The sequence below is a fragment of the Perca flavescens genome, chromosome 3, assembly GCF_004354835.1.
Source record: "Perca flavescens isolate YP-PL-M2 chromosome 3, PFLA_1.0, whole genome shotgun sequence".
In the NCBI taxonomy this organism is placed as follows: Eukaryota; Metazoa; Chordata; class Actinopteri; order Perciformes; family Percidae; genus Perca; species Perca flavescens.
This window is the reverse complement of record NC_041333.1, coordinates 5,941,275-5,967,354: the sequence shown is the minus strand read 5'-3', so window position 1 is coordinate 5,967,354 and position 26,080 is coordinate 5,941,275. Positions and strand designations below refer to the sequence as shown.

At 42.3% G+C, this 26,080-nt stretch overlaps 1 protein-coding gene across 1 annotated transcript in view; it reads left to right on the top strand.

Moving 5' to 3' along the window:
* The window catches only part of fat3a (FAT atypical cadherin 3a), a 217,489-nt gene that overhangs the window by 124,906 nt on the left and 66,503 nt on the right, over positions 1–26,080 (top strand). Inside the window, exons 3-7 of the mRNA XM_028573344.1 lie at positions 434–757; positions 9,850–9,911; positions 16,046–16,360; positions 16,829–17,039; positions 22,648–22,787. Of these exons, the coding sequence (XP_028429145.1) occupies positions 434–757; positions 9,850–9,911; positions 16,046–16,360; positions 16,829–17,039; positions 22,648–22,787 (1,052 nt within the window). The remainder of the gene's footprint in view (positions 1–433; positions 758–9,849; positions 9,912–16,045; positions 16,361–16,828; positions 17,040–22,647; positions 22,788–26,080) is intronic.

The following is a 26,080-nucleotide window of genomic DNA, read 5'->3' as shown; positions in this document are numbered from 1 at the left end:
TCTTCCCCACAGTCGCTGTGTTTACATGCCCTCATTGACTATGTGAACTGTTGCAGATGGTAAAGACCACAGTGATAATAATAGTGAAAACTGTGGATACACTACAGGCCATATAATGTGTGTGTGTGTGTGTGTGTGTGTGTGTGTGTGTGTGTGTGTGTGTGTGTGTGTGTGTGTGTGTGTGTGTGTGCCGGAACATCCTCAGGCCATTCTCTCTCTCTCCTGACTATTTCAATCCTTGTTGTGTTGAGGACTTTGACATGAGAATGAAATGACCCAGTCCAATGTCTTGATTGTGGCTGTAAAGAGAAGGACATGGCTGTGCTGCTGCAGTGGAAACACTGGACTTCCTTTGCATTACGTGTACAGTACAGCCAGCTCTGGACAATGAGAAATAAAACAGATTTGCTCTCTTTGTCTCTTCCTCCACCAGGGGTGATCTATACCACCGATATGTTGGACCGCGAGACCAAGGACTCCTATTGGCTGACAGTGTATGCCAGCGACCACGGCGTGGTTCCCCAGTTCGACACTATCGAGGTGTTCATCCAGGTGGAGGATGTGAACGATAACGCCCCGCTGACCTCCGAGCCGCTGTACCGGCCCTCAGTGGCCGAGAACTCTCCGCGGGATGTTTCTGTGCTCCAGATCCAGGCCCAGGACCCTGACGCCACGCCGCCTGCCGCTGCTGACAGGCTCAGCTACCGCATCGTCAGCGGAAACCCACAGAACTTCTTCGCCATCAACAGCCGCACTGGTGAGTAATGGCTGAAAAAGGCTGTTGTGTTTCTCGGGTAGAAGGCAGACTGAAACAATGAGTAGGTCTGAACCTTTTCCATGAATGCTCCTGCTTTCAGTTTGAGTAGCTAACCTGACAGGTGACAATTTGAAGGAGTATGCTTCAGGCTGTCTCAATTTGTGCCAATGATGAAAACAAGGTTTAAACTACATAGAAAAGTAACCTTTTGAAAATGTTAGATACTGTTTTAATGCAAAGTCATCAACTCTATTCACGCTGAGTCACTTCAGGCGTTTTAGATGGATTGGATAGCAAGTGTAATGCATTCAAGTCCGATTGAAATCCAGTTTCGTCAGTTTCTAGCAAGATGTTGAAAAGGCGCAAATGCATACATATAACACATCTGTTCCCTCTGCTCCATGGATAGTGTAACCGTGTCAATGAGCAGTCTGACATTCTCGCTGTCTGATAGTGTTGAAGCTAACTGCTAACTTGCAGAAGGTCTTCTTCCACAAAGCAACATGAAGTGTGTTGCTTCAGTGCTCCATGTCATAGATCATAGAGTGTGGGCATTTCAAAAGATATTCTCTCATTTAGTGTTTTGATGATGGTGATGCGATCTCATATGCACATGTCATGCAAACAGTTCTCAGTGCAGGACTGTTAATAGTTTCCGTTCTCTGGGCTTTCATACACTTGGGATGATAACACTACAGTACTTAGTAGGGTTTCAGGATATTGACAAAATGTGATTTTGTCCTTAGTACTTAGATCTAATTGTAGGAACTTGGTGCAGCGCCAGATGTTTCAATAATCATCACGTCTATAGTGTGTGTGGGATGAAGAGAACATGAACACACACAGCCCTCTGCACGCTGCCTCACACACACACTCCGTTCTGCAGATAAGGCTTGTGCTGGAGACAGGGCCAAATATAATTGGCTGTTGCTATATTTAGCTGTCCTTTAGTCAAGATCCCTTTGCTTTGAATTTGATTCTATTCCACCCATTCGTCTCAAGCAACTACTCCTCTCTCTTTCTCTCTCTCTCTCTGTCTTTTCTCTCTCTCTCTCTCTCTCTCTCTCTCTCTCTCTCTGCCTTTATTAAAGAGATTCTTGCACTTAGCTTCTTTGTATTGTCATCTTTATCTCCTCATGTTTTCTCCTTCTGCCATCCTCTAGTACACTCTGATTTAACTCCAACTATGTCCTTTCTTCTCTTGCTAACAGTTTTCCAACGTTTTAGTCGATGGCAGATGTTGAATATTTGATATTGTCGTTATAAAAATTTGATGAGGGACTGCAGATCATCAATAAGCCTGAAGCACTCTTCCTCTGTCCAATCTTTATCATTTCTCCTCTGGTTCTCGCTGGTATCACAGCAGAGTCCATTGGGATATTATGTCATTGTAACTACAGCAGTACTGGACTGCAGGGCCTTTCTAGGATTTCAGGACATTTGGCACTTAGCCCGGACCTTCAGTATGCACCCTGTACACATGCTAACCACTGTGGCTTACTTTCCAGATGAATAATGAATCTTGATGTTAAAAAAAGGAGTGGTTAGTAATTAGTATTGAAAAGAAACAGAATACATCCCAACTGCTTTGACATTTAAATGTATCTATGTAAACATTAGTTTATGTTACGGTTAGCTTCTAGGGTGGACCCCAAGTAGCAGATTCAGACACTGACTCGATGGTTTAGTTTTAAGCAATTTATTTTATCTCTGTTCTTGCAAGACAGGGAGAGGAAAGGGTGATGAGTTGACAATCCTGATGTGAGAGACACAGGTGAGGTTAGATTCAGCGGAGTACAACAATGATCCAAAGTTAAAGGAATACGCCACTGTTTGTTGAAATAGGGTTATTCACCGTCTCCTCTATATTTATATAGGTGGGCAAACGCATTTTTGTCTCAGTGCATGCATTGTCTTAGTCCGGCGGCGCTGCCGCTAGCTTAGCTTAAGTTCTTCACTAGAGGATTAGACACTGGAGAATAAGGCCTGAGGAGTTACCACATGAGAGCGGAAAAACAATCTGGCGATGAGTAATAGAAGAGCAGGGTTTCTTGTACTGTGCTTGATTGTGAATGGATTTCAGGTGTGCCTGGTTAAGCCTGAAGAGCCACGCCTCTGCTGATGAGTACACCCACACACACACACACACACACACACACACACACACACACACACACACGCACACAGACACACACAGGGGAGGAGAATGGGAAAAACAGACAGGGAAGAAAACACAGAGAAATCTAGAAGGCACAGACCAGGCTGTGACAGTTTATTCGAATATTGAAAGGGTTTAGTACAGGGTACAGTAATATGAATAAGTCGTTACCGTTTTAGTCAACACATTCTCACTGTGTGAGTGTCAGAAACCGACGCTTGGTCAGGTGTCTTTGCTGTTAGTTACTGACACATAAAGTCTCCTTTAGTCTTAGTCAGACGTACTAGATAGTACGTCTTTTCTGGTCTCGCACGTCCGAAAAAAATAGATTTTTCACCTTGCTTTTCAGGGCTTCAGTCTGTGTGGACCAACTTGCAAATAATTTTTCATTGCTTTCACACAAACTGCATCAATGACCACATTCACCAAAATCCATGAACTATTATATTATTGTATTATACTATTACATTAAGACTACTATATATCTGCAGCACTTTGTTTAAATGCTCACCAACTGTTGGATATAACTCATCAGATTAAGTTATATTCAGGCTTAAAGTTCTGCATAATTAAGGGCGTGGTCACTTTGAGTGATTAAGCTTGTGTGGAAATGAACACCTTTGCTGAAGTGTTGAATTCATTAATGATATACGATGAGACAGCGGCGTTGTCATTAGACGCTGACTGTAGCGATATCAACATGCAATATCGTTGACGAAATAGACATCGCTAAAATGTAGAGGGAAAAAAACCTCCTTATTCCGCTGTCTTTAACCCTCCTTCCTAGCCTGGGAAAACTTCGGACAAATTTGAGATTTGCTCTGCAAGTCTGTCTGGCCAAGAACACATTCAAGCCCATTTCCAATTTTTCCAAATCGAGGCACCAATCACAACGGTTGAGGCGGGCTTTACATGATGACGATAGCGCAGCAACAGCAAGCAGCTTCTTGTTTACATTCAACATGACGGCCACAGAAACGCAACAACCCGTTGATGCCGCTGTCGCTGCTATGTCACCCGGATCGTTGGTCTGATTGGTTGAAGGACTATCCAATTGCGCCCAGAAGCATTTGAGCGGCATCCGTTGGTGCCGCCCCTTTGGAAATGGGCTGTGAATGAACCTCCCCCAGAGCCACCCTCAGTTACAACTGAGAAGGGTCTGGTGTCAACCAGCCTACCTCCTTCCTAATGATTTTACTTACTTTAACCGACCAGTGTGATAATGCACAGGAGAACAGAAGTTTTTGTGGTTATTGTGCATTAGCCTGGTGCTTGTTGTCTAAGATTAAATCAAAGTAACCACAGTGCATCTGGTGTGTGGAATTGCACTTTGACAAAATGTGTCAGTCAGATTTTAGTGCAGCCTTCAGATGGCTGTCAAGGCTCAAGGGTCTTAATCAGCTGAATGTAAAGGCTTTCATGCAGCATGCCAACTGCTGGGATAACAGATGGCAACAATTCTATATTAATGTACTCCACCTTCCTTGATTTGTTCTTTACATTTTGTGTCTACTGGTTGAAGAATGTAAAATGAAAGTGAAGCAAGTATATCATGAATTGTATGGGTTTCATAGAGGATTATGTAAGTGTGTCTCAACCAATTAAATTGATCCAAATAGCACATGGATCCCAGTAACTCAAGGACTTACGTCCACATTGGGTGATTCCACACCTCAGGGTTTACATCTAATGCCAATGCAGGAAGTAGTATGTATATGTGGAGGTTGGAGCGGTGGGAATGAAGAACGTTTGACTTTCATGCAATATATTCCAGTTTGTGTTCTGTCATAGATCGTAGAACAAAAATACTTTATTTTTCTCATACTGCCCATGGCTGCTGTACCTGTATTCCCTCTCTGTCTGAGATGCTCTGTTTGAACGCCTTTCTCTTTAAAAAGCCCAGTCTGCTCTGATTGGTCAGCATTTCCGCAACCTGTTACAAAGCTAGTGTATTTGTAGTTCTTCCGGGGTGGGTGGATGGACTTGTTCGGCTCCTGTTTTTCTGCTGTCTGCCGTGAATGGGCTTCATTCCATTTCAGATTGCCACTGACCGCCTGAGCAAACAATACATGAGACAAATAAATGAAACTGTATTTTATTATTATTATCTTTATTGTTTAAATCCTCAAGACAAAAACAAAAACATCAAAATTATAAAATAAAATATTATGTATTTTTATCTTTCCTATCCACCAAGCGGTAATTATTACGTCACTTCCAGAGTATTCCGCTGATTTTTTTTCAACGTTATTACGGTGCGTAACTTACTGGAACAAAACTGAGCAACGTGTTGTTGCTGGTAACAAAACCACTGATTAACTATGTACATAGAAGAAGAAGCAGCGATAAAGACCTGCTGATCGCTGTCCGATTCTCTGATATGAATGCCTGCATTGCATTGTGGGATATCAGCTTTGAATGCGCCCGCTCTGCCCATATCGTAGTGTTCTGTCCTACAGCATTTCACCCGTAATAAGACCGAAATAATATTATTAATATAATGAAATGAATACCATGATAACATCTAAATAAATGTTGATAGATGTAGCGTTATAGTTTTAAAATTATCAATAAACAACAACACAATCCAGCTTCCCCGGCAATAAGACCAAAATAATAACATTAAAAGAAATACATATAAACCATGATAAGATCTCGTGAATAAATGTTGATTAAAACAGTGGTTATAGGGCTAAAAATACCAATAATAGCAAAATTGTATACAGCTTCTCTGCTGCAGCCCGACTGGCAGAAAGAATTGTGCTGTGATGATGAAAGATGCTTCCCATTGAAATACATTAGTTTAAAAAACATGCTGACCATCACAAAGAAAACAAGATAAACGAGTCCGTGTACCATATCAATAGACTCAATTACGTGAACATTTCACGAGCTGCCGTGAGACTGGGTTGATATATATATATATATATATATAGGGGGTTCCTGCTGCCACCAGCACAGCGCAGGTACAATCTGCCACCATGCAGAACTCATAGGTTCAAGAGGAGATTTATTTCTGCTGCCATCAGCATTGTAAATGACATGATTTCTTGAAATGTCATTTTTGTAATTATTTATTTTTTGGCTGTGTTTGTTGTTTATGTATTACTGGTGACTGTAAACCAAATTGCCCACACAGGGGTAATAAAGATAACTTGAACCTTGAACTTGGGTTGACTTATCGCAGGTTTTATTGTCGGGTTTTGCATGTGTGTATTGTAGGGATGCTAATTTAGATTTTTCCTCTGACCGATAGCCAACCCTTTAACCGATCATTAACTGTTAACTGACAAGCAAGCAGCGGAGTCCCTGTTCACCCATAGGGACACTCAGACACACTTTGCGCACTCCTTTGACAGCTGATGACTTGTAGCATATACCTGGAGGCTGTCTGCTGTGTGTATGCCTGGTATACTCTGTGACATAACAGCTGTAAACATCCAAAGAGACAGAATAGACTGTGTGTGTGTGTGTGTGTGTGTGTGTGTGTGTGTGTGTGTGTGTGCGTGCGTGTGTGTCATGTAGTTGTTGAGTGCTGCCACATTCCCCTCCTTGTTAAAACTAATAAACTGGCACAGCTGCTCCTGGCTTGTTAGCATGTGATGCTGCGTGGCTAATGTAGCATAAAGTTAGCAGCTGTGATCTCATTAATCAATAGCATATGTCTCTGATTGTTAAGATTGCATTTATAACTAGAAAAGATCACAGCTACGTAGTAAGTTCCGAGGGTGTTGGTATTGATCGATTGTTATGAACAGGTTGGCGCTGATGCTCGGCCTCACACTTTTACAGACATTAGGGCCTTTTTGGGGCCCAAAGCAAAAAATGGATTCGGGTCCTCGGTGCTGAAGGCCAGGTTCCTAGACCCTGCTGATTTTGATCAAAGTGCATCATTAATCATTTTCAAGAGTATAATGTTGTGGATAGTTGGACTAGAGATGATATTGAACAAAATGGAATAGCATTGAATAACACATCATCACTTGGATCTTCCCTAGCTGTAGGCTACTCTGTAGTTTCAACTGCTTCTTCATCTCATCTCCCATTGACTTCATTTAGTCAATCCAGAAATCTGCTGCAAGGCTACACTAGGTCCATTAGACGCTCTCACATCTTCCTGTTCCCAAGTCTCTTTACTGGTTCCCTGTCCATACAGGACCCAGTTTAAAATGATCCCTCTTACATACAGAGCATTGCACAGTCAGACTCCTGTACATGTGGATGAGCTACTTCAGCCATATTCCTCAGCTCGCTGCCTTGGGTCTAATATGTTGAAGTCATGTTAAAGACATGCACTGCATGTGTTATTATGTAATGTTTCTCCCACTTAAATCTGCATTGACAATAAACAGTCACAAACAAAGCAATGAGAAATGTGCTTGGGATTGCCTTCATCATTTTTACAACCTTGGAAAGTAATGTTTCTATTAACTATTGTTCTAGTCCAGCGTCATCATTGTGAGTCTTGTATAGAGATTATTTTGTCATTTTAATTGTGTGTTGTGTTTTATGTCGTATTGTGTTCTCTCATATTTTGTTTAATACCCGTGTGAAGCACTTTGGGATTTATGTCTGTGAAAAGCACTCTACAAATACATTTACCTTACTTACTCGTCTATAGTCTATAGGTAGATTAAAAACAATGTCCAAATACAAAAGAACATTGAGTGTGTAAAGTAAAGTCAGTGATCCACAGCCGCTGTATGTGTGTGGTGGATGAAAGTAGGCCAGGGAACAGTACTATCCTGCAGCTCCTTTCAGTATGCACTCCCTCCACTCTTCTTATCATCTTTTCTCTTGTCATTCTCTCCATTCTTTGTCTTTCTGTGTCTTATCCACCCCTCCTGTCAAGGTTTTCAAACTGAAAGTTTTTATTTTTCTGAAGATGTTCTGAGAGGTCATTTGCTGTCCTCAGAGGAAGGAAGCTGGAGAGATGATTTTTTTTTTTTTTAAATAAATCTTTTATGAAAGAAGCTTTTAAATGCAGTTAATATCAATAGCAAGTGAGCTAAACACATTTTATGAAACAGCTAAATCTCCTCACAACCCAGCACAGTGGACCCATTACAGTTTGTCTACAGTCCCAACCGATCAACGGAATCTGACACTAAATTTAAGGACCTGGGATTAAACACTTACTGCGCATGTGGATCCTTGACTTCCTGACAGGCAGACCCCAGGTGGTGAGGGTGAGCGGACACACCTTTTCCACCCTCATCCTTAAGACCGGAGCACCCCAGGGCTGTGTTCTGAGACCCCTGCTGTACTCCCTGTACACCCACAACTGGGTAGCCACTTTCAACTACAACAGCATCATCAGGTTTGCTGACAACACAGCTGTGGTGGACCTGATTACAGACACCAATGAAAAGGCCTACCTGAAGGAAGTAGAGGACCTGATCCGCTGGTGTCAGGACAAAAACCTACTCATATAAATATGACTGATAGTGGACTTTGGGAAGAAACAGGGAAGGAACTACCGCCCCCCCCCCTCCCCTTCACCTTGGCGTCCACATGACCGAGGGTCTGACCTGCATACTGACTCAATGGTGAAGAAGTCAGAGACTGTTTAACCTCAGATACCTGGAGGATCCTGGTATCCCCTCAAATACTGGGCAATTTCTACTCCTGCATCGTTGAGAGCGTCCTGCAGGGAACATTACTGCCTGGTACTGAAACAGCACCAAACAGGACCACAAGGCTCTGCAGAGAGTGGTTTGATCGGCTGAACAGATAAGCCCTACCCTGCCTAAAGGATATTTAGACCAGGCGCTGCAAGAAATGGGCCAGGATAATCATTGAAGATCAAACCACCCGGGCAACAGCTGTTTCTCTCGGACGATTGGTCTGCCTGAAACTACACTGTTCCGAAGGAGGATTAACGTTACAGAAAAAATATTACTTTGTCACCATTTTATTTTTGATCTTATTCTGCATTAAATATGTCTGTTCATGTGAAGCACTCTGTGCATTTAATTTCCTTATAAGCACTGAGCTGTAGGCTGTTTCTTGTATGAAAGGTGTTTAAAGTTTATTACATGATATAAGTATGTGTTCTTTGAAAATAATTGTTAAGTTTTGCAAGATAAGCAAATGTGTTAAGCCTACTAATCTACTGTACATATTCTATGTTATAAGAGTCAGATGGCTGTCGGTGGGTCAAAGAAATGCATCATGAATGAGGACAATATTCTCTATACTGTAAACAGAGCAGAGCTGTCTGCTGCTGACAGCAGTCAGCATCATAACTCCTTTGATTATTTCAGAAGCTAAAGGTTTAGTTTGTTTCCTCTGTCAAGATTATAACTACTACTAGTTTTGCTGTTTAAATATTGCATGATATCAGCTGCAGAGACATTACTGCGTGCTTGGAAAGGTTTACAGTTACTGAAAGCAGCCTCTCTTAATCATTCAAGTGCTTCTTTAAGGAAAACACTCATACATCACTACAATACATACATACAAACATACATACATTTTTAAAAGCTATAGCCTACAGATACTGTAGAGGGGGAGTGCCGTCAGAGCTGATCTGCACGTTGTCAGACAATATGACAGTATTCCTACTTTCACACATGGTCAAAATAATGTAGTCATATATGTAGTGACTTTCAACAAAAACAGTTTTTTAAGCAGGAACAGGATTACATTTCACTGGAACAGTACCCTATATGTTTTTCACGTGACGATTGATTGATTGGTTGATTGATTGATATTAAATGTTATGAAGGTAGGCCCTCCCACACCGAACAGCCAGTCAGGGCAGTAACAACATGAATCAAATGACTAAATAATCACTTTGCATGATAACTAATAACTGTATCTGTGTCTCCTTCTTCCTCTTCCCTTCTCTCATTCCATGCAATTACATCCAGCCATTGTGTCTGACAGCAACAACTTATTACCATGTCACTTGTTTCCTCTTCTGTCTCAGGTCTGATCACCACAACCTCCAGGAAACTGGACCGTGAACAACAAACAGAACACGTTTTAGAGGTGAGGACATAGTGTGAGCGTGTGTGTGTGTGTGTGTGTGTGTGTGTGTGTGTGTGTGTGTGTGTGTGTGTGTGTGTGTGTGTGTGTGCGTGCGTGCGTGCGTGCGTATGTGCATGCATGCATGTGTATGTGCACAAAGTCATGTGCTTAACACACGGTAGATGATACCTGGCTGAAATCCAGAATGAAAGCGTCAGTGCCGGGGCAGCAGAGGAAGATGATGGACACAGCTCTGAGGGTTTTTGCTTCTATCGTATTATACAGATATAGATAATTTTACTGATAATACTTGAGTTCTACCAAATACAATACATACTGTATGTCCTGTACAACAGTACAGGCCAAAAGTGTGGACACACCTTCTCATTCAATGCGTTTCGTTTTTATTTTCATGACTATTTACATTGTAGATTCTCACTGAAGGCATCAAAACTATGAATGAACATATATGGAATTATGTACTTAACAAAAAAGTGTGAAATAACTGAAAAAATGTCTTATATTTTAGATTCCTCAAAGTAGCCACCTTTTGCTTTTTTATTAATAAGGGGAAAAATTCCATTAATTAACCCTGACAAGGCACACCAGTGAAGTGAAAACCATTTCAGGTGACTACCTCATGAAGCTCATTGTGAGAACACCAAGGGTTTGCAGCGCTATCAAAAAAGCAAAGGGTGGCTACTTTGAAAAATCTAAAATATAAGACATGTTTTCAGTTATTTCACACTTTTTTGTTAAGTACATAATTCCATATGTGTTCATTCATAGTTGTGATGCCTTTAGTGAGAATCAACAATGTAAATAGTCATGAAAATAAAGAAACACATTGAATGAGAAGGTGTGTCCAAACTTTTGGCCTGTACTGTATGTCTGTACTGAAAGTTGGTATGAGATGGCCAGTCAGATTTGCAGTTTTCTTTACTCATTCTTTGATAATGTAGTTGCTGAATTCTACTTTACCAAATTAATTCAGTTATTTATATTCTCATACAGTTGCTTGTGTTTAGACAGCATTAAACATCTGAGATTTTGTACATGCAAGTTCAACAATGACCATTGAAACAGTAGATTGACAAAATGGTGTTAAGTTGATCGTCACTCACTAGCTTTTTTCCTGAACTTTCCACTGCATCTTACATTCAGGGTTTAAAGTGGGAACCTTTGATTATTAAGTAAATTAATCTGATTTGCAGTGTCATACATCAGTGGTTCATTCTGCAGCAGCGGTGAACTGCAGCGATGCGAAGCCATGTCAGTGGTTAGTTCACACGTCTGTTATAAAAGCAGGACAGCAGTGTCTGTTATCTAAACTGCTAAAGTCAGTTTAGTGAAGTGATGATACCATTGTCAGTAGTCTACCGGTTACTAACAGTGAACGACACGCTAACATGTTGACCGATTTGGTGTTTTCATCTGAGCTGGACCAGAGACTATTCAGTTACAACAGATCAGTGATGCTGTTCTGCCCTTGGTGCTCCACCGGGAAGTTAAGTGATGTAATTTAGCGTTTTATGTAGATGGGTCTGCCTGGGTCTGCCTGGCTCTGCGTGGGTCTACCTTGGTCTGCCTGGGTCTGCCTGGGTCTGCATGGGTCTGCCTGGGTCTGCCTCGAGTAGGTCAGCAGTGGCTGATGGTGGCTGGTAGCAGCTGAGATGTGAGTGACGGCCAGCTTGACCGCAGTCTTTTTCTTTGTCAGCCGAGCTAGTTTTAATCGAGTCCTCTGCGCTTTTTGGGGGGGTCCAGAGGCAGCGTCTGATGTTTCTGCATCAAGCTCGCCGTCACTCGCACCTCCGCGGTCAAACCAGCTGCCATTAAAATGAATTCTGACCTTTACTGTAAATGCATTGAAATAGCCATGGATACACATGTGACTATGTCCACTTTTCAATATAAGATGTTAATACAGAGTATAGATATAGAAACAAGATGAATTGGATTATATTCATAGGTATTATAAAACATGTTAAACAAAGGCGTGTTCTGTATGAATTGAGAAATCCCACTAAATTGTTAGGGAAATTACTTTATTCTATTATGGGTTGCTGGAAAACAAATCCTGACAATGACTGAACTTCAATTAAAGGTCCTATGACATGCTGCTTTTTGGATGCTTTCATATAGGCCTTAGTGGTCCCCTAATACTGTATCTGAAGTTTCTTTCCTGAAATTCAGCCTTGGTGCAGAATTACAGCCACTAAGCAGGGGTCACCAACACGGTGCCCGCGGGCACCAGGTAGCCCCCAAGGACCACATGAGTAGCCCTCAGGCCTGTTCTAAAAATGAAAATTGAATATTGATATCCGTTTCCCATCTTGTTAAGTCATTGTTGATAATTATTGTGAGAAATCATTAACATGATCAGGGTCTTCACATAGATGAGTGTCATTAATCATTAATAATCATATATAACTAATGGCAAACTGAGCACATTTGTCATTTCAGAAGAGTGTATCAAACTGGTAGCCCTTCGTATGACTCAATACCCATAAAGTAGCTCTCAGTTTCAAAAAGGTTGGTGACCATTGCACTAGAGCCAGTCCCACAATGAGCTTTCCTTAGGATGTACCATTTCTGTGTCTGTAGCTATTGAGGAGGAGAGATAGGGGGGCAAGGTGGAGGGTGGGGGTGTGGCCTTGACCAACTGCCACTTTACTCGTTTGAAAGCCATGATGTCTCGCTCTCTCATGGGTGGGCCAAATTCTCTGGGCGGGCAAAGCAGAGAAAGGGGAAGTAACCTTGCTCCATATGAGCTCATAAGGAGCAAGATTCCAGATCGGCCCATCTGAGCTTTCATTTTCTGAAAGGCAGAGCAGGATACCCAGGGCTCGGTTTACACCTATTGCCATTTCTAGCCACTGGGGGACCATAGGCAGGCTGGGGGAACTCATATTAATGTTAAAAAACCTCATAAAGTGACATTTTCATGCCATGGGACCTTTAAGGGTTTTACAACCAAGCATTTCTACTGTATCAAAATCAGAATCAGAAGATTTATTATCATTGCACAAAAATGAACAACAAAATTCTTAGCAGCAGTTCACCCAGTAAACATAAATCTAAATCTAAAAGCTTTCAAATGAATTCCCACATAATAAAGTACATACACATTTGTACCTTGGAATAGATACATTAATAAAAAACATAAGATGCTGTAAACTTTGGTGAGCATCTGATAGTGGCCAGGAGGCGAGTGCCATAGACTGAGCTGTTTCCTGGGAGGGATGGAAGCCATGAGTGCAGCCTTTAGAGGACTAATGCTAGTATGTTGAAGCCACAGTCCTTCCCAAATGAGACTAACTGTCTACAGATAAGCATAGAGTCAGCACTAGTTCCCAGCACAAGGATAGTGCACTGGAACGCCCAAATAAATCAGAATCTGTCTGAGTGGTGCTCTGCCAATAACCTCATCCTAAACACCACAAAAACAAAAGAACTCATAATAGACTTTAGAAAACATAACACACACCCCCAACCCCTCTTCATAAATGGTGAGTGCAAGTCCTTCAAATTCCTCGGCATCCATATCATGGACTGTTTCTCATGGTCAACTAACACCACAACAGTTGTCAAAAAAAACACAGCAACGCTCAGGAAAAACAACATGAATGCGAAGCTGCTGGTGTCCTTTTACAGATCCACCATTGAGAGCATCCTTTTATACTGCATCTCTGTGTAGTTTGCTGTGTACCGCTGCAGACAAAAAGGCTCTGCAGAGAATTATCAAGATTGCAGAAAAAAATCATTGGCTGCAGAAAGAAATCATTGGTTGCCTCCTCACCTCCCTGTCAAATATTGCACTCAGTTGCATTCTCTCAAGAGCCAAAAACATCCTCAAGGACAATACTCATCCTGGCCACCACCTGTTTCAATTGCTACCCTCAGATAGGCATTATAGTTCTATACAATCCAGCCACACCAGATTTAAAAATAGCTTCTTCCCAACTGCAAGTTTCCCTAAACAAATGTAGTTAGACAAACCCAGTCACCCACTGTCACCTCCTGCACTTCGATACTGGCACCTATCTGATCATTGCTCTTTTACTGCTTTTATTCAGTTTAATATGTCCTGTAAGGATTATTTATTGTATTTATTGTATGCACCAGTGGAGTTGCGCTCCTAATTCCACTGTATTGTAAAGTACAATGACAATAAAGGCATTCAAAAAAGGGTTATATTTTAGTTGTCAGGTCAATGGTACACTTCAACTTCTATTTATATTGTGTGTCAATGGTCTGACTCCTGTTATCGGACATAATGAGCTTACAAGTGGCCAACATGCCAAGGCTTTAGGAATGCTAAAGTGTGTTCTCTAAATCTGGTCAAATGTCTGACAAGAGTGCTTCAGGTATGGCTGCTTTAGCTCTACAACAAAATGTAGCCTATATAGAGACAGCTACTATGTAAACTGTAAATCTCTCCCTTATGAACACATTCTCTACAGACATTTTTTTTTTACTTTTCATTATGCTCTCTCCTCCTCTCATAGTCAGTTGCTCATGTCTGGCATTTTGTAAAATGACAGATGGTGTTGTTGAATGAAGCCAGCCATGAGCACAGGGGAAATGAACTGCTGCTGTGTCGTGAATCGGTGACAAGCTATAAAGTGATTGCACTTTGAGCAAAATTAATATAAATGTAGGACAAAGAAAAAAAAGCCTGCTTCTTAGCGCTCATTGGCTAGCTCCACCTCGCAGTGATCACCTTCTTTATCATTTTACAAGTCCAGAAGCGTCTCCAGAAGTAGCTGTCAAAACATAGGAAGACAGATTGTTTCCTCTTCATCATATTGTCAGAGACTGAAGGAGAATAGCAGCAAATAGAATGAAAACAGACAGGTGCAGTGGTTACTGTTGAATAGTCAGGGTTTTAAAGTCATTACATTCTATAGCCCTCCCTACTACCCTCTTTTTTCTTTTTTGAAAAATCTCACAGTGGCATAGGTCTTCAGAAACTCAAAGATATTCAGTTTACAATTAGATAAAACAGACAAAAGCAGCCAGAAAGTGGTTAATTTAATGCTTGAAAAACTAGAAATGTCAAACTCAGTTGACTATTGATTGATTTAATAATTGTTTCAGCTTAGCATGATAATATAAGACACATCTAAAAGAAAAGGGCTTTCTATCCGTGTGTTCTGAATGGCCACACGTCATTATAGCCTGGCCAAATCAATGCCCACCGTAAATAGTACTTCACTTGGACATTGTTCACAAAAGCTCAATTAAATTTTTAAATTCAATTTTATTAATAATATCAAATCATAACAAGAATTATCTCAAGACACTTTAAAGACCCAACATATCCAGTAATTCCCCCAAGAGGAAGCATTTAGTGTGACAGTGGTGAGGAAAAACTTCCTTTTAGGCAGAAATCTGGAGTGGTGAGGAAAACTTCCTTTTAGGGAGAAACCTGGGACAGACCCAGGCTCTTGGTAGGCGGTGTCTGACGGTGCTGGTTGGGGGTGTGATGAACAGTGGCAATTATAGTCACAATAAAGATAATGGAACTATGACTAGAAAGAGTAGTTGTAGCAGTGCATAGCAGGGCACAACACAGCATAGCAGGGCATAGCAGGGCGTAGCAGGGTGTAGTGGGCTGTAGCAGGGCAGAGCAAGGCGTAGCAGGGCGCCGAGCAGGACTACGGCTACAGCTGCAACCATGATTTAGGTGCCACCCTAATCCAAAGAAAACTGCGGGGCGAGAAAACATAAGGGCTCCTTATTTTTGCAGAAACCTGTCAGCACTCAAATGTGCGTAAGAGTGCTATTGAGTGTGCATAGATTCTGTTCTTACCTCAGAACAAATCCCAAATAAGAAAATATTGGTGAATATCAGAATCTTGGGGAAAGGAAGACATTTCTTCTAAAGAATGGTTGGTGAATGAGGCCTAATGCTTTCAAGTGATTCTCATCAACTTGCAAAGTCTGGAAATGTCATGTCACCATGTCAGACTTACCCAGTTTTACCTTCAGATGGTCAAAATTCAAGATCATTTGCAACATTACAAGTTAAAGAAAAACACCTGAAAGCACCATTATGGTCACCTTGTGTCTTTGAATCCAGGGTTCAGTCCCTGAATTGTAACCCATTCTCTGCATATGTATTTGTATTCAATGTCTCACTGCCCCTGCAGGTGTTGGTGTCAGATGGTGGTCCTAGTCCCAGACAGAGTACAGTGTGGGTGATGGTTCAGGTCCTGGATGAAAACGACAACAAGCCCACCTTTCCTGAGAAGGTCTACCAGGTCAAACTGGCAGAGAGAGAGCGCAGAAAGAAGGGCGAGCCCATCTATCGGGTGTTCGCCTACGACCGCGATGAAGGGCCCAACAGCGACCTCTCTTACAGCATTGTGGACGGAAACGAAGACGGCAAGTTCTTCATCGACCCCAAGACTGCAGTTGTATCTTCACGCAAGGCCTTCACTGCAGGGAGCTACGACATCCTGACTGTATGCCCACCTTCATCAATTATTAAGCATGTCTGCTTACAGGTTTAAGGACATTTTGACTATCAGTTGGATTGTCTTTGCTCAAAGTCTTAGACATGCATGGGTTTTGAATTTGAGTCTTAAATTTGGAATTAAAAACAGTTGAGTTCAGAAAAAAAACCCGCCTGATCCCAATGATATGCATTCTGGTTTCAGATTGGGGTGGGGTGGAGGGTCTGATTTAAAACTATTTAAATTTGCTATCAGGCTAAGTAAACCGGGCCCCAGAACTTACTGTGTTAGTGACAACTGCTTTGTCACAATTTAACAAAAGTTTTGTTTGGGAGTACACATTTTCAGTTCGATAGTGCCCGTTTGCCTCAGAGTGTGCCCCTACAAGTGAATGTGTATCTGTTTGCATATGTCTACAGCTTGATGTTTCATTTCAGGCAACTTCTGAACTCCCATTCTAACTCCTGTGCTTCTCAGATCAAAGCAACAGACAACGGGCGTCCTCAGAAATCCTCCACAGCTCGCCTGCACATCGAGTGGATTCGTCGCCCTCCTCCCTCCACTCTCCCAGTGCTCTTCGATGAGCCATTCTACAATTTCACTGTCATGGAGAATGACAAGGTGGCAGAGATCGTGGGTGTGGTGTCACTGCAGCAGAGCTCCACCCCCTGGTGGTTTGACATCACAGGTAAAATGTCCCTATAGATGTGCAGTGTGTGGCCAGGCTCAGTGCATGCTGTGTGTTGCTGTGTGTATGAGGTGCAGCTCAGATACTGTGGCCTTGCTGCATGATCTGTTATGCCCTGCCCATCCCAGTCACCATGGTGACAGCTTCTCCAGCTGTCAGGTCTGGAGGTTATAAAAGCAAAGGCAAAAATTGGCTGTCTATAAAGAACTGGTATAGATGGGTTTTCCTGTAGATTTATTCCTGACTTATCCTGAGCCTTTCATAATGTCTCTGTTTAGAGGAGGCACTGGCTTGCTCTTAATGAAGAACATGCAGAGAGATTTTAAAGCCACTGTGACATTCCTCTACAAACGGTATAATGCCCAACGTGGCACACTTAAATCCCTTTGATCTGTCAAATTTCACTTTCACCCACTTAAAAGGCTTAACAAGATTATGTCATGCCCAGTGCACTAAGCTCAATTTTTACGCATTATGTATGGTGACGATTCTGGTGTGGTGAAAGTGATTTAATAATTTTAATAATCAGTACATTGGATTCTAATTCCATTAGTTTGTAATGCCATGTAATACTGTATGTACACTGACAGTTCCCCAGTCGTGATGCATGCTAGATGGACAACAGCAACCAGGAAGGACTGCACTTCCCTTAATGCACCATCCATCTTTCCTTTGGTTGTCTCTGAGCAGTGACAGTCAGTGTGTATCCAGCTGGAGATACCTTCTGGCTCTCTCTTTCTCTTTCTCTCTCTCTCTGTCTCTCTCTCTCTCTGTAATAAATTAAATGATAGGTCTATATTAATGATTTTAGGAGCTTAGAAAGTCATTTTTATGATAATAAAGCCGCTGTGACCTAATGCACACATATTATTGGCTAACATGGCGATAGGTCCCGTGTCATGTCTCTGCTGCTTGGTCCTGGTCCGGCCTCATCTGTCTCTAGCTGACACTGGGATTAACCTCCGCCTTTCTACTACACAGAAGCTGCTTCATTGGGTACCTGGGTAGCTCACCTGGTAGAGCGTGTGCCCATATACAGAGGCTTAGTCCTCGACGTAGCGGCTGCGGGTTTGACTCCGACCTGCGCCCCTTTGCTACATGTCATTCCCCCTCTCTCTCCCCTTTCATGTCTAAACTGTCTTGTCATAATAAAGGCCTAACAATAAAAATGCCCAAAAGCTGTTTCACTTTGCAGCATCTTGCTCTAACTTTACTTCTTTTTTAACCTCAACTTCTCTGTGCCGCACATATCTCTTTGATCTTCACAACCTTATTTTCTTTTTCTACATTTTCGGGTTTCTCTGTGATCATAACTTCAGGGAAGTAAGTTTCCTGGCCGAGGGTCAGGCTGAGCCAATCAGATTTAACAAAACACGGAACAGCCTAAACCGACAGTATTAAACTGGTGTGAACTTAGCCATTTTGCGCTGTGTGCAGATGCGAGAGCCAGGCCAGCCCATGTCACAGCTGAGGGGGTATCCTCGGCACCATCATGATCACGTGTTAGAGTACAGTCTTTTAGCTGCATTCGACCAATAATGTTGTGTTTTAGTAAAGATAGTCTTCCAGATGTGAAGACTGTAGATGAAAGCTGCCTATCCACAGGTCTTTGTTCTAGCCTGGAACATTTTCATTTTATAAATAATCCTTCATAGCACACAGGCATCGTTGGAGCTGTGATCATTAGAATCAGCTGTGACAGGTTGTTATTTTGCAACACATTCTCAGAGTGAGTAAGTGATGAATGGGTTTGTATGATGTCATATGGAGATTTATGCACACCAATTCCTATGATATCCTATGAAATTAGGGTTTAGATTAGAACTCCGTGAGCTGTCTGCCGTTGCTAGTTGAGTTTAGCCGACAAAAGGTGACTGTGAGCTGGTAAAGGGCACCGCAAGCTGTCGGCCGTTTCAGTGGACATTACAGTCAAGTTTAGTCCGCAAAAAGTGAGCGCTATACGGCAATAAAAGTTAAGTTTAGGTACAAAAACGACTAGTTAAGTTAAGGAAAAATGGAAGGAAAAGATGGTGGTTTGGATTAAAACACTCCCGGGAAGCAAACACACGTTTTCTTGGTGAAAGTCTTTTTTTTTCTCCGTGAAGCGAACTCCTCTCCCCAACTTTAAAGCACTGTGTTTTATGGAACCATCCAGCCCATGTCCAGATAATGAGATGTAGGTTCAGCTGCTGTCTCTGTCCTGTCCTCCTCCCTTGGGCCTGTCGGTCCTTCCTGTCTCACCTTCTCTCTCCTCTCTCTCCTCAATGCTTCATGCCTGGAAGGTCCCAGGTCTTTCCGTGAGATCTTCTATATTCTGCAGAGCGCTTGTGGCAGGAACTGTTCCACAGAAGGTATCTCCTTTCCAACTCTCACTATCGCTGTTAGCTGTCTTCTCTCTACCTACTTTCCTTGTTTCCTTTCCTTATCCTTTTCCTTGTCTTTTTTAATTGATGCTGATCCTCCACCCGGAGGTTCAGCCTGAGTGTGTCTGTGTTAGTGTTTAGCCTGTGTGTGTGTGTGTGTGTGTGTGTGTGTGTGTGTGTGTGTGTGTGTGTGGGGGTGGGTGTGGGTGTGTTTTACATTAATGGTTCATTGAAGGGATGAAGGTTTGGTAAAAAGTTTTTACAAAACACTCCTTAACTCCTTTGGAATTAAGGCATGCCTTCATGCAGCCCTTTCTAAAGGCAGGTTCGCACATGCTGACCCATTAGCCAAACTAATGGCTGCAGTGACTGCTGGCAGTCTGAAGAAGCACAACACACTAATGTCCATCCTGCAACAGATTGGGGATGATGACCACCGGCAGGAATGGTGGAACACATTGGGGTGGAGTGTTCAAAAGATGCAACCTCAGATCAGTCGATACAATCACTAAATGGAGAATCGACCTTTGGCCTAGGGTGCTCTGGTACCACGTACACTTCTTAGCATCTTTATGTTCAAACATGGTGTATGCATACGCACAGACAGCTCTTACATACATCTTACAAAACCCTCCCTATACCATCAATCCTGTTCATGAAAGGTGCATATCAAAATTATGACAAAACACGGTTGTGTTTTGTTGTACCTCGGGTAGGGGTATCTGAAAACTTAAAGCCCTTTTGAGGATCTGTAGACAATATTTATTTAGGATAACAAAACAATATTTCAATATTTTGGAGGTGTCGCCAGAATTCTGCGGGCGGTGCCTCCGTGTGGGTCTGTCATAACTCAGTTCTAAACAGACAGACCCCATACAAAAAGTGCTGGAGTCAGCAGAACCTACTCCAAAGTCCACAGAGAAAAACAAGTATGATTAAAAATACAACAGATGATTAGTACAACTTCAGACCTCGCCTCATAATCATCATGTTTAGACCTTTTCTTCAAAGCTCTGGCTAAAGTATGATAAAGCACTCTCAGCTGAAAGAGAAACAAGCACGGCCTTGCTTCATGTCTTGGCGTTTTTTAGCATCTGCCTCTTCTAATATGTTCTTGTATCAGGACACTTCATTGTTCATTATCATTTAACTACATGACAGTCACAGAGAATACTTAATTCTGATTGGCTGGACAAGAAAGGTTGGAAGAAGTTAGAAAATATTGTCACTTAAATGACTCATCACCAAAGGTATGAAGTATTTCTCCTTGTGTCTCAGCCCATGGTTGACAGGACAGCGGCGTGTTCCGGGGTTAGCTCTGTGATCACATCTCTGTCTCTCTGCAGAGAACAGCAGGGGGAAGTTCTGTGGTCACACAACTGTCCAGTTGAGCCAATGAGTATAAACTGGCTGTCAGACAGGCAGTGGAAACCAATTTTAGAACAGAGCAGAGGGTTTTTTGCCTCCCCCATTTTGCGGAGAGTGAAATTTTCTCTCTCTGTAATTTGGCGTCGGCAGACGGAAGGCTTTTTCTGGACTCAGTAGGATTCTTGCCAAACCCTCTTCTTCTTAATGTCCTGCTGAGGATGATTAGCTTGGATGGCAGACATGGCTGTTTGAAGCTGCCCGTCATCAGTGGCGGCACCAGAGATTTTATTTTGCTGGTGCTATGGGATAGCTCTGCGTTTCAGTGAGGGTGCTCTGTTAGAAATAATTTGTTTTATTAATTAATTTATTCATTTTTTAAATATGAATTCTAGTATTCACATATTAACAAAAATGTTTTATAAATAAACCACAGCAATTTCTTGGGGATGCTAAGGGGGTGCTATGGGAATTCTAGGGGTAGCTGCAGAACCCCCAAGCCCTTCCCTGGCGCCACCTATGCCCGTAATCGATATTTTGCCGTGCACACAGCAAACGGCCCACGTTACAGTACATACTGCAGTCCAACGTAAAAACTATCTATTATTTGCCACATGTACTCTTCTGTATGTGTCTGTTTGAATATAGTCTGGCTCATTGGATGTCCATTGCTGGGATAAAGCTGACATACTTTATCTCCGCTATCTGCCTGCCTTGCCGAGGCCCCGTGGCTGCATCCGGCACTTAGCGCCACCCAGGACGCTTGTGATTGGTTTAAAGAAATAAAAACAAGCCAGTGTTTTTTTTTTCTCCTATCCCAGAACAGATAAGCAGTGTAGCCAGACCATACTGCAGCACTGTCAGAGTATGGTCTCACAATGTGAAACTAGTTTGAATACTGTTGTGCTCACTCGGGCAAAGCAATCACTGTCTGTCTGACCGTACAGATTTCTGGTGTTAAAGCTCTGGTCATCTGCCTGGGATTCTTATGGATTTCTGTCATGTCTTAGGTTTCATTTTAAACAGATGGGACCCTGTTTATAGGTTTACATTTAGCTTTTCAATTCGTCATACATTCTCTGTAGGTCAGCTATGATCTATTTGCCATGCATCGCAATAAAGGATAATTGAGATTAGTTGCATTGCATGTGAGCAAGGATGCATGTGTATAAACTATTATATTTTATGATATGTGTTTTAAAAGCCAGCTTTGCAAAAGTTTTGTTCGCGGTATAGGTATAGGTATAGGTGGAGGCAGGCTGTCTCTGGTCTCTCCCCAGCCTGAGGCCCGCTGCTGCGACTGAGCATTCCTCATGCTTTCTTTATACTGGTGCACAACAGAGTCCTTCATTTCCCATCTCATGTCTTTCCACACATCGCCTTTCTTATTAAAATCATGCTGGCTCGCACTGGTTTCCCCTTTAGCATTTCATCACACACACACACACACACACACACACACACACACACACACACACACACACACACACACACACCCATGCAGCTTGCATGGCCAGTGCTCATGCTTCAGTGTGTTGCTGTGATCTTGTGTGTGCTTTTGACTGTCAGTCTGCAGGAGTGTGTGTACGTTTGTTAGTGTGTGTGTGTGTGTGTGTGTGTGTGTGTGTGTGTGTGTTTGTGTGTGGGGAAACCAATGAGTAGCGTGTGTGAAGCAATGGTCTCCAGTCATGTGCTGTCCACTTAGAGTGTACAGGTTGGGTTACTTTACATTTAATACGTATTAGGACATTGCAGCACATGAATGAAAACCATTGGTCCATAAATCCAACTGTCTGCTTTGTGTGTGTGTGTGTGTGTGTGTGTGTGTGTGTGTGTGTGTGTGTGTGTCTGTATGACTGACCCTGTCTCCCCCCCACCAGCTGGGAACAGCGACAGCGTGTTTGACGTAGAGAAGGCTGTGGGCACCATCCTCATCGCCAAGCCTCTGGATGCTGAGCAGCGCTCCTTCTACAACCTGACGGTGCAGGCCACAGATGGCACCAACACCGCCTACACACAGGTACAGCAGCAGCTTCATTTCATGCTCGGTGCTTTACAGTTAGACCTTGTAACCGTTTTTGGAGCAGCTTAAAATGCTAATGCACCAGAAGACACAGAGGAAGAACATGTGTCCATGTAACTGATCCAGTGGTTCAGTACAGCCCAGGAATGAGAAGAAATGTTAACAATTTGTTATTTGAGCCATATGTTAATTAACCAACAGACATATTAACCCAATGTTGCTCCCCTCATTCACTAATGCTGTCCATGAGTCAAAATGACTGGATCACATTAGATACAAAAATCAAAGAGTCGTTGTGCTATGGAGATGATACACCGTCTCATCTTGTCTCATTGGTGTGAACTGGCAGCTTCAGAACGCTGCAGACCGGTGCGTTGCAAGTAGCTGCAAGTTTACACTCGTCTCGTCCAGAACCTTTGGTCACTCTGAACTGGACTTCATGGCGCTGTGAAGATTCGACTGTGAGAATGGCAGTCAAATCAGGCTCTTTTCTATCAAAGCATTGAATATTCAATGTCACCCCTATTAGGTGCACGTACAATCCCCCAAGTGTTACACTCTTTGACACAGTGTCAATATTTACTTAAAGCTATAGTAAGTAACTTTTATTAAAATAGCTTTTTGTCATATTTGCTGAAACTGTCACTATGTCCTGACAGTAGCACATGAGACAGAACTGCAGTCAAACTAGGCAGCGCTGATCAAAAATAAATAAATTTCTGTTTCTGCATTGGCTATTTATTACCTCAAATGCTTCCAGACACATACTATAGTGTACTGTTTGGCTGTAAAATTAGAAAGTTTGCTCCGAAAACATTTCAACTGGGATTGGTTGTTAATTTTGGGGCATGGTGGAAACTTGCAAATGCCATTAGGAATACTAGGAGGAGGCAGACAAAACATGATTTCTTGTCTCATGTGCTACTGTCAGGATATACTGACGGTTTCAGCAAATATGACAAAGGGTTATTTTAATAAAAGTTACCTGCTCAACCTTTAGGTAAAATATTTCAATAGATAAGGTTCCAACTGGTGTCTCAGGTTATTAAGCTGCCTGCTAATTGTCATTGTGCCTTTCATCATCCTGCCTAAACAGAACACATATTGGTTTCAATATTTTTACACAGTGTCACACACACATACTCCCTATTCACACACAAATACAGATAAAGACACACACACACACACACACACACACACACACACACACACACACACACACACACACACACACACACACACCTGTAAGATGAGAGGAAGGCTCCCAGATGGAGAGTCAGCATGGCGTCATTTCACCAGGGAATCTCTCCATAGTTGAGCAACAGAAGGCCGCCTGCTGCAGGCGGATTTAAATTTAGACTCTTCGCCTGGCAGCACTCAACTCCTGTCTCAGTTTGCCTCCACTTCTCTTAATGTTTTCTCTGGATAGGAGTCAGTAAAGATCTCCGATTCCTTTTTCTGGATGTGTGTAAAGTGCATGTTTTCACCAGTCCTAATTCCTGGTCCTGCTGCTGTTTTATACTTGGTAATCCTCACAGAGTTCAGTTGGTATATTTTGGCAGGGGTATAGTCAGCACTGTGGCTCAGTGGTTAACACTGTCCCCTCACAGCAACAAGCTCCTGGGGTTCAATGTACCCCTTGATCTTTTTCTCTCTAAGGATTTAAAACCTTTATTTCTGTCGCTTTTCTCCCACACCAAAAGACTTGCAGGTTATATGGTATGTAAAGCTCAAACTAAACTTCATGTCTACATAGCTGCAAGGGTCCCCTTGAAATGATGTTATCTTCCCATGTCTGTGTCGTTCACCCAGACATCTTGCCAGACAGCGGACTGTACGTGCAGCATGGACATGTGTGAACATGTCCACCTATGTAACACCTGATGTACTGTAGTGTAAACGGTGTCCTCTGTCTGCCCTGCTGTAGGCTGCTCTTGGCTGCATCACACAGCACAGCCTCCCTGACCTCTCCCCAAGAAGTCTGTCTTTCTGTCTTTGTGTTTGCGTTGACTCAATGAACTGAACAAATGCAGATAATGGTGCACAGTTTCAGACAGTCTCTCTCAGGGGCATTTAGATAGTGTAGTTGTGTGAAGAACAAAAAAACTGCTGATGAAAGAGTCGTTCAAACCCTACTTTCACACGTCTGTACCAAGTCGGTGTCTACATTCTTAAAACATGATGGTTAGGGTTAACCCTAATTCAACCCTAACCCTAACCCTAACCTCAGAACTATGCCCAGAGCCAGGAGTACAGCTGCCCACTGCTCCCAGATACCATGGTTCTAAAAGCCAGAATTGTCAACACTTTTGAGACATGCCTTCCTTTGTCAGATTTCTAATGCTTTTTTTATGAGAAGGTTTTTGAGTCATGCAGAAAAGGACTGTGGTTAATGTAAGCCTGTGATATAAATCACACCTCATCAGCTTTAGTTTGCTAAAAAGTCTATTTTCTTGATTTATCCAAAAAGCAGTCCAGAAACTCATTTGGACATCTGTTTTAGCAACCCTTGGACGAGGAATCTTAGAAACAGTAATACCCCTTTTACACCTGAGGGCTCAACCAGGGTTGAACAATGGTTCACTGAACATGACATGTAAACTGCCCCGCTCGTTTCTAGCACATAAAGTAATTGGTATGCATCGCTCTCAGGTTGTGACCCAGGTCATATCTGAATCTGAATATTTCCCATCATCTCTATCAGTGATATTAATATTGTACTCGTGAAGTTAATTGCTGAGAACTTGAAACATGGCAACACGGCTAAAGTCAGATGGGTTAAGACACTAGTCATTCAGACCGGTTCACTAACCTCCAGGCTAATCAAACCGAGAGGACCTGGGACAAGGGGCAACCCACCACGTAGTTAAGAAAAATCACTTTTTCATAATTGTCTATTTATAGAAGATTTTCATGTTACACTGTTTTGACAGTAGATCTTCAGCTTTTAGAATCCATGCACCAATGATATGTTGTTGAAACAATTTTTTATTACGTAAGTATTTTAACAAGAAAGTGAAGTAAAAAATATAAACTTTGTAAGTTTAAGAAAACGTGATCAAAACATGACATGACGTGCTTGGTATGGCTAAAACACTAGCGATTGTTATTTTCTTGAGAAAACTTTTTATAGTCTTTTTATAACACAAGTCCTGAAAGACTTACTAACATTACAGGCGGTTAGAGAAAGCGCTTTACACTTTCACCCATTCACACACACATTCATACACCCATCGTGCATGGCACTGGGCTGCTGTCGGGACCAACTTGGGCTTCAATATCTTGCTCAA